Source organism: Amborella trichopoda, chromosome 3 (assembly GCF_054954075.1).
Source record: "Amborella trichopoda isolate Santa Cruz 75 chromosome 3, AtrichopodaSantaCruz75HAP2 v2.0, whole genome shotgun sequence".
Classification (NCBI taxonomy): Eukaryota; Viridiplantae; Streptophyta; class Magnoliopsida; order Amborellales; family Amborellaceae; genus Amborella; species Amborella trichopoda.
Window position 1 is genome coordinate 9,333,173 of NC_142338.1, and position 9,480 is coordinate 9,342,652.

The window sequence follows — 9,480 nt, forward strand, 5'->3', positions numbered from 1 at the left end:
TAGACCACTAGCTCATCTGAACATATGAACCCAACGTCCAAGATTGAATCTGGGCCGATCTGACGATCACGGATGTCTGGTAGTATTTGAATTTTAGTTTTTTTTTCTACAAATCCAAATTATTTGAAATTTTAGGTATGTATTATTCTCATCAAGACGCACCTAATAAAAATATTAAAAAAATTTATTCTCAAAAAAACAAATGATCAAAATACCCCTCGAAGTATTTCGGGGGTATTTTAGTCAATTTATTTAATATAAAATATTTTTTTGATATTTTTTGAATATTCAACTATTTTTATAAACACAAGTTTAAAATTTCAAGTGATTTGGATTTGTAGAAAAAAAAATTAAAATTGAAACACTACCGGACATCTGTGATAGTCAGATATGCCCAGATTCAATATGGGACATTGGGCTCATATGTATGTATTGGCTAGTGGGCTAATCCCATCTTTTCCCTATATATATATATATATATATATATATATATATATATGGAAAATACTACGCAACACCTCTAGGCGAAAATGAATAGTGATTTCGCCTACCCCCACCACCGTCCAAAATTCATTGTACGGTCACTATTGTTTGGTAGTGCTTCATTTTTCAGTTTTTTTTCTACAAATCGGAATGACCAAAAACTTGGAGCGTGTATTCATTAAAAATAGGGGAATCTTCCAAAAATATAAAAGAATATTTTACATAAAAACAATTGATCAAAATACGCCCGAAACTTTTTGAGGGTATTTTGGTCAATTTATTTTTCAAGGATAATTTTTTTTATATTTTTATTAGATGTGTCTTAGTAAGATGTACATACCCTCCAAATTTCAGGTCATTATGATTTATAAAAAAAATAAAAAATAAAATACTACCGAATAATCATGACCGCACAATAAAATTTAGACGATGATGAGGATAGGCAAAATCACTATTTATTTTCACTTATAGATGATAGGAAAACTTTTACTCTATATATATATATATATATATATAAATATATATATATTTGAAAAAATCTTGAAAAAAAATCTTACTAGCGCCTATAAACAGAAAAATAACAGTACTCGCGCCACATTACCATCCACCCTCCGTTCAAATTAAACCCAATATTTTAAAATAACAGTAATCGCGTCACATTACCATCCACCCTCCGTTCAAATTAAATCCAATATTTCACCCGGTTCAGATCTGCGAACCAAACCCTATCATCAACCTTCCGTTTAAATTAAATCCAATATTTCACCCGGTTCAGATCTGCGAACAAAACCCTACCATCCACCCTCCGTTCAAATTAAATCCAATATTTCACCCGGTTCAGATCTGCTAACAAAACCCTATCATCCACCCTCCGTTTAAATTAAATCCAATATTTGACCCGGTTCAGATCTGCGAACAAAACCCTACCATCCACCCTCCGTTCAAATTAAATCCAATATGTCACCCGCAAACGGTTCAGATCTGCGAACAAAACCCAGCGCGAACGCTCAAAAAGCTTCAAACCTTCCGATATTTCACCTGCTACCCTCCTCTGCTCTGCTAACTTCCCTGATCTATTGCTCGCCCTCTCTATTGCTCTGTGAAGGTGCTCTCTCTCCTGTCGCCCTCTGTACTGCTCTGTGAGGGTCCCTCACTCTCTCTGCGCTGCTACCCACATTCTCTCTGCAAATTTCCCATACGCTTTAGAGAGAGAAGAAGCTTCTTTATGGAGGTTTTAGTGAACAGATGGAAATCCAAATTGCAAGGAGGAGGATGTACCAAAATGCGTGCCACCTCTTAGCTACTGAAGAATTCCCAGTCAATCATGTCTTTCCTCTAGTAAATTAGAAGTCTTTTTTTTTTTTCTTTTTTTCTTTTTCCATTAGTTTTATTCATGCAAAAAAATTTCAGGAGAATATCAGTTTTCGTTCAGTTGGTTTTTTTTGGGTATGTGATGAATATTCAAAGAATTATGATGTGGGTTTTGGTTTTGTTTTTGCTCTGAATCCGTGTGCGTCTTGAACTTGCAGGAGATTGGGAAATTTAATAATTGAGTTTCTTTTAGCATTTCTTCTTTTGTTTTTCAAACTAGGTTTTCTTCCTCATTTTTTTTTGGCCTCATAGCGTGTTCTAGATGTTACCAAACAATATGCCGTGGGTTTGATTTAGAAACATTTAATTTGGAATCTCATGATTTAAATAACCATTTTTTATATGAAAATGGAGGGTAGTTACATTTTGCAGTGGTATTTGGAAGGATTAATGGATAACATGATTTATTTTGGGTGAATTTGTTTTTTCATTCCTCTCCTCTTTTGCTGGTCTTTTGATAGGTAATGCTGTTTTAAGCAAAATAGAGAAATTAAACCTGAATTATCATATAACTGCAGCTAACTGTAATTTTTGGTGGACTTCTCTTTAATTGTAATATCTTTTAATATTTTTGGGAGTGTGTTATTTGATTCTTCGGACATGGTGACATGAGAAGCAAGATAAAATCTAAATGTGATATGTATTTGTAATTTTTTTGGTAAGTGCTAAGATTTGAGTATGAGTTAGATGCATTATTGCTTTTCTTTATGGTATGCACACAAACTGTTTCTTAATAGATTGTGGTTTTGATAGAATTCATATGTTAGAATTTGTGAGCTTCTATTTGCACAAATCATTGATAGCTCTGTAATATTTATTTCCTGACATTCAATAGTCCCTATGAAATATATATTGCATCATGGTGTGTGCAAGTTGGTCCCTCTGAAGTAGTAGATGTGCATTTGACAATCAAAAAGGCATCAAACTTCACATACACATATTTTTTGGTACGTAGATAACACATGCACGTTCCTGTGTTTGCAAATTCTCTTATATACTCAAATTTAGATATTATTTCCACTACTTCTAGTTAAATGCTTTCATGTACAAACATGTAGATGTATATCATCATTTTCCTACATGTGCTCACATGCATCTTATGTAATTACATCACCATATGGTACAGCTACTACCGTACTGATTTTTTTTCCTTTTTGGGTAATTACTACCCTACTACTTCTAGTTCCTTTTTTTTTTGTTCTTCTTCTTCTTCTTGTTTTTGGTGAACACTGATAATGGTTAGCACCTATTTTTTGAGTGGAATGTTTTCTTGGCTGGAAATGAGAACCATCTGACCAATTTCCAATAGTCTCTTGCTGAAAAGCGCTACATATGTATACAAATGCAACACACATGCTGACATAAACATATACCGGTACATGCAAATGATTTGTGAATGTGTGTAAGCATATGTGTGTGTGGCACGTGTGTGAAGGGATTATATGGAAACACCTTCAAGTTCTACCATCAGGCAATTAAATAAGCTATTGATTTAGGACTATGAAGATCTCATTTTTTTGGACTTTTTTTTTTTTTTTACTTTGGTTCACCAAGTGAGTTCATTGGCTTTTTCATTTAACCTGCCCATTAACGAGTAGGTTTTATGCTTGGTTAATCTGGATATTTCTTCTCATACCAAACTCTATCATGGTTATTTCTTTGCCTGTCATCAACTGACCTGTTGAACTAATGGCTTTGACCAGAAATTCATTGAGGTTCATGGGACTACTCCAATTTCTCTACACAAAGTTGTCAAATGTTTTTCTCCAAAGAGGCCCTGTTTTACTCTTGCATATTGTCTTTTATTGTGTTCTTTGGAGGTTTTGCCTTTGTGCTTTATCTCTAAGTTTCAGTCTTTGAGAGGTGATCATTGTTGTGGTAATTAGGGCCACAGCATAGTAATAAAAAGACTCAAGACAATTAGGAGACCAGAAGTTCTTTGAGGTCTGCATGGTCTATATGCACAGCTGAGCATTGAGCAGTGGTCTAGGCAGGTGCCTAGAGTTGCTGCCTGCACCAACCCCGATCTTGGTGGTATTCTCCTGGAATGCCTCCATGCTGAAGCTCATGTGTCCATCTGGGGGCTTTTGACTACAGAGAGTTATGGCTTGTCTTGAGATGACTTGTAGCCTTGTAGACTGCTATTGGCTCGAAGAGCAACATTGGCATTCTTACAACTATATATTTGAGAAAATGCTGGACTTCATGTGGCAGCTGGCTTTTTCTTTGGGAATGGATTTGGCTGCTTGGTTGTACTTGTTCTCTATCATCATAAATAAAGTTTTTTCACCATAGAACTGTTGTTATACATCAGGTGTAACTTTTAATTCTTTGTGGAAACATATATTTAACTGGTTTTTCAGGTTTTTATTTCTTTTTGTCTAACCTAATTTTACAACCCAACAAGAAAGATCAAATTGTTATGAGCATTGACAATGTTTCAACTTATTGAATGGCATGTCTTGTGTATAGTAAGAAAGATGAGACATGCCAATTCAAGATAGCAGCTCAACCTTACAACCCCAACAACACAATAACCACTGTCTCTTGGCTCATAGACAGATATTCCTACTGCTACTTATTTCATTAGAGCTTATGCCTTAGATTCTCAAGACAATGAATTGGCCTATGGCCAAACCACCAACAAGAACAATACCACTAATCTCTTTGAAATTCAAGGCATTACTGGTACACATACTTCTCTCGACATCGCAGCTGCTTGCTTCTCCGCCTTCTTGGTGTTCTCTTTCTTTGACTTCTTCATTCGGGAGAATAGGTGTGCCTTATCAAAGCTAGGTGCACTGGGCCTCCTCTTGGAGACAGCTAGGTGTGCCTTCTTTGTCGATGTTGTGGAGCCTGCAGAAGGCATGCTCTTGATTGTTGAGAGCTTGACGATGGAGGCTAATGAGAGTGACATTGGCATCTCAGAGATTGTGCTTGCTGCTTCCAATGATGGCACAAGCTCGGGGGCTGGTGAGCAAGCACGAAGGGTACTCTTCATATTCTTAGAGCAGCTTTCCCACCCTTCTGGTCTAAAAAAATCAGCAAAGCAGCGAAACAATGAGATGGTGGCTCGAATATCTAACATATGGGGAACAAGCTGCCATGGAAGTGCTGATACAACACTTTGAGCCTCATTTGCAAAAGTGGATAACAAGCTACCATCGAAAAGGGTGGTATCTTTTTTCCTATTTCATGAGGTGTTGGACCTCCTTGTATCTTTCTAGTAGTTTATAAATGATTGTAATTGGTCATTGTTTAATTAATGGTAATCTAGTGGTTTGTAAATGATTGTAATTGGTTGTTGTTGAATTAATAGTAATCTTTTGTGAATGAAATTATCTGGTTTATGGTATTATTCAGTTATTGGTTTTTTTTTTTTGAGACACGCATACAAACAGAGAGAGAGAGAGAGAGACAGAGAGAATGATCTGGTCATCAACTACAACGAAACACATAATCTTTTGTGAATGTTTCTTTTTTCTGCACACCTTCTGGTGTGGTAAAAGGTGAGAATGTATCAAATGCTCGACATAAAAAATAAAATAAAGTGAGAACTGTGGGGATATAAATGCATTTCATTATCGAAATAAAACCCACATTGCACATGTTAATGAAATACATGGAAAAAAAATAAATGTCACACATATATTACCAAAAAGTCACCAAATAGGTTCTTTAGACTTTAGATGCCCCATAAAGAGGTCCTTTATATGCCCCCATAAAGCAGTCTTTTACATGCCCACAAAATTACATGAATATTGAATATTCACATAACCCCCAAATGCTTCTACAAAAGGGGGTATTTACATGTCTCCAAAAATAAAAAAATTACTCAAGTTGTTTACATTCCCCATAAATTAGTCCAAAAATTAGTCAACTCGGCTCGAGGTCCTCAGTAGCTCTACATCCCACGCGCCCTCACGGGACAATTACGTTGTCATGTCCACTCTTATGGCAAACATTACACTTCCTTCCAGTGGGTGGCCCTTCCTTCGATTGTTTTTCTATGTAGAAGCTTTTGGCCCTTCCTCCCATGAAGTTTTTATCCTTTTAGTCCTTGGTCATCTAACTGCCCGTGCATATGGTGGATCGAGTATAAGGGGGGAGGCATCAACTGATCCAATACTGCCACATACTTCATCTTCAGCGGCACTACAATGAGTGGAGGCTGATGGTGCATAAGTATTCGACAAAGACTCCCTTGTTGCATTGACCTCCTCAGCTAACTTGGAGAAACCCAACTTCACTTTTTCAAATAGATCATTATTTTCTAATGCTGTCTCTATAATTGTTCTCACAATATCATAAAGCTCATAACGTCGAATGAAACTCGGAAATTTAGATATAGTTGAACAACTAGCACCATATTTGTCTTTGACACTCTTCTTTGCATCCATTGTCCAACGGCTTAAAATATAGTTAGAGGGGATCTTCAATACATTCATCATGTTGAACACTTTGAGCATATGTGAACAAGGAATCCCAACATGCTCAAAGAACTGACATGTGCAGGTACACTTCTCCCCTGATTCAATGAATGTAACCGTCCGATGGATTAGCACACCGCCAATGTCTTCCACCTTATATTGGGCGAATTCATCATTACTTTCTACTATTAATTTGTTAAGGCAATTTGAAGACATTACCACCTCCTCTTGAACTTTCTAAATATTTTTTGAGTGCATGTCTTTGCCGCATACTCCTCGATAAGGAAGGCTGTCTTTAAAACAGGTGTAGATGTAAGATCTTTACAGTCTCTCTTTTTCTTTGATGAACTTCTTGTTTTGCAACTTTCAATAGCATTCATGAATTTTTGTAAACCTATACCAGAAGTGACGTACATCTTTAAATGACGATTAAACCCTTCACTTCGTTGTGTGGTTTTCATGTCTGCTGTGAACCTATCAGCTATGTATGCATCAACCCGTTGAGTGCGACAACCATATAACCACTTGAGCCAACTTTCCTCTTGAATATCATATTTCTGAATCATGGCCAACCAATCATCCTCAAACTGTTCAACTGTGTAGGCTGCAACACACTCCTTGAATACCTCTAAGAATAATGGGTGCACACGCTCAACATGGCTTAGATGTGTTTTAAACTTTCCTATGATGTGCCACTTACAATAATGATGATTAATATTCGGGAAAGCTGTCTTGACTGCAGCCGTTATCGCTAAAACTTGATTAGTGATAATTGTACCTGGTTGGCGGCCTCCCATTGACTCTAGCCAGTTCTCAAATAACTAAATGAAGGTTTTTGTAGTCTCATTGAAGATGAGAGCACATCTGAGGAAATTGTGTTAGCGTGATGATTAACTCCAAAGATTGGGTCAAGGGCATACTGTATTCATTTATTTGGTATGTGGTGTCAAACGTTATCATGCCATCAAAAATTGGTATGACAGTCTACACATTGAATCAACCCATAAAATACCAAACAACCTCCCCATCTCATCAAGTCGAACTTTATAAAAGAAATCAGAGTCCAATTCATTCTTTGTATGCAGCCAATTCATAACAACATTACCCTCTTTCCCTTTCAGTTGTTTTTTTTTTTAGTTATGGGATTTTTAAGGTCTTTCTCAATGAAAGTGACATTTTTTCCCCACTAGCCTCTTCAATTAAGCAATCCATCATAACCCTAGACTTAGCCATAGAAGACTCCAATGTGTCAATCACCTTTTTCACCATGATTGGTATCTTTCGATAAGAATGAATGAATCTAGTCTTGTTGGGCGTTGTGAGAATATGATTATGTTCTTTTACAACCTTCGCAATAACCCATCTATTATTCTCATTCTTCTTAATGCGGATCTTTGCCTGACATACACCATGTTTCCATATGGTCCTTCCCTTTCTTATACCAAACCCTACCAATTTTTGCGTACTTGTTATAATAATCATAAACTTCATCTTCGTCAATAAATGCCATTCCTATTTCCGGTTTGATACTTGCACCACTTGCTAGGGCTACCTCAACATCTATAAGTAACGGATCTCATTCTCCATTTATTGCAGCTATGTCCTCATCAGATAGAAAATCATGGCATGCTTCATCCACTATAGCCTGAGCACCACATTCATTCCCATTTTTTGAATTAGTAATGTTGAGGGGAGAGAAAGGAGATGCTGATGTTGAGGCATCCATGACACGAGCATAGTATACCCGTCCAACTTCCTCCATTAGCGTTGGTATAGTAATGGGGGATCTGATCCTCCGATCAGGAGCTACTCTCTCCAATGTCCTCAAGTACATCATCATTCGCATTGTTCTCCTGGGGCTCCTCTAATGGGATTGGACAATACTTTCATAGGGAGCCGAATGCCTCAAAAGCATTGCGCTACGGTGGATGTCCTCCCACTACATTATAACATTGCATGTTAATTGGCAAAAATAACACCATAATGAATATTAAAGCACTTCAGAGAAAACAAACACTATCGATTATCTATCCCATTAATTATAATAGAGAAAACAAAGACAACTGCTTATCTATCCCATACCAGAGAATTTCATTCCTTTCTTTTCTTCTCCAAGGATTTGCAAACCAAAAATGCAAGCTCGTATGAAACAACGCTTGTTTTCACTACTTTCAAGCAAAAGACTGTCCAAGAGATACATTCAATAGCCGATTGCAATCACTTCTCAATTTTGTTTTTTGTACTACAAGACCCCGGATGACGAGAAGAGCCTCTAATACTTGAGACAAAAGCTCATCTCGCATGAACTTATTTGCACCATTAACAGTAAGTAAGTAACATAAAACCCCAAGATTTCATTTCAAACTTCAACTTCCGAACCCAAAGCTGAAGCTGAAATTAGATTTCAGTCTATTAAGAATTTAAGTTAAACGAAAAAATCAAAGGGCAACTACAAAATCTCTTTAGATTCTTGACTGAACTTTACCCAAATCCTAGATTCAAATGCAGGAAAATTCACCATTGTCATAAAAAAGATGAGAAAACCAAGTTCATATCTTGGTTCAATTATGGCCATTACGGCTAAAACTGGTAAGTGGCTGACAATCAAATGCCTGCCATTAGCTACATTAACATTTCAGCATCTTGAAAAACAATTTAGAACTCTATTAGCTGAAAACACCCAAGAACCCCTCCCCGCATTTTGATGAAAAATGCCCAAATCACTACTTTCAGTCTCACTAGCCAATTGGACATGAACCCACTTCCCCAAAAGAGAACAAATAAAATACGTGGAGACGATTGAAGAAATTAAATGAATATGACCAAAAATTCCATTTCTCAAATTCAAATTCCCAACAAAACAAAATTACATAACAGGGAAATTAATACTGAACCCATATTTATATAAAAAAGAAAAGAAAAAGATGCCTTGTGAAATAGAGAATAGAAGCATAACATAAAACCCAATAATTGTATTAAAATTTCAATTCAAAGTCGGGCATTATTTTTTCTTTTATGGCATTCAGTTGTATTCATTGCAACTTCTTCAAGTTATAGATTCAACTGTAGTAATTGCATTACCAATCAAAAGACCAACAAAGAGGAGAGAAATGAAAAAATAGATTCACCCAAAATAAATCATGTTATCTATTAATCCTTCCAAATACCACTGCAAAATTGTAACTACCCTCCAAAT

General features: G+C 36.3%; 2 protein-coding genes across 2 annotated transcripts; one reads left to right on the forward strand and one right to left on the reverse strand.

The window, feature by feature from the left end:
• The first annotated feature begins 3,957 nt into the window (after positions 1–3,957).
• LOC110006802 (uncharacterized) lies at positions 3,958–5,210 on the forward strand. Its single transcript, XM_020664065.2, has 2 exons — positions 3,958–4,134; positions 4,413–5,210. The coding sequence occupies exons 1-2, from the start codon at positions 3,958–3,960 to the stop codon at positions 4,983–4,985; spliced, it is 750 nt and encodes a 249-aa protein (XP_020519724.1). The 3' UTR covers positions 4,986–5,210.
• Positions 5,211–6,499: 1,289 nt separating this feature from the next.
• LOC105420243 (protein FAR1-RELATED SEQUENCE 5-like) lies at positions 6,500–7,081 on the reverse strand. Its single transcript, XM_011623134.2, has one exon. It carries the CDS (start codon positions 7,079–7,081, stop codon positions 6,500–6,502), a length of 582 nt encoding a protein of 193 aa, XP_011621436.2.
• Between the last annotated feature and the right edge of the window lie 2,399 nt (positions 7,082–9,480).

What these genes read in the sequence shown, in the direction of transcription:
- LOC110006802 (XM_020664065.2), top strand. Translation starts at nt 3,958, where the DNA reads ATGGCTTGTCTTGAGATGACTTGTAGCCTTGTAGACTGCTATTGGCTC. An exon ending in TCTCTATCATCATAAATAAA is followed by an intron (nt 4,135 to 4,412) that starts GTTTTTTCACCA and finishes CTTGGCTCATAG; the next exon opens with ACAGATATTCCTACTGCTAC.
- LOC105420243 (XM_011623134.2), bottom strand. Translation starts at nt 7,081, where the DNA reads ATGGGAGGCCGCCAACCAGGTACAATTATCACTAATCAAGTTTTAGCG.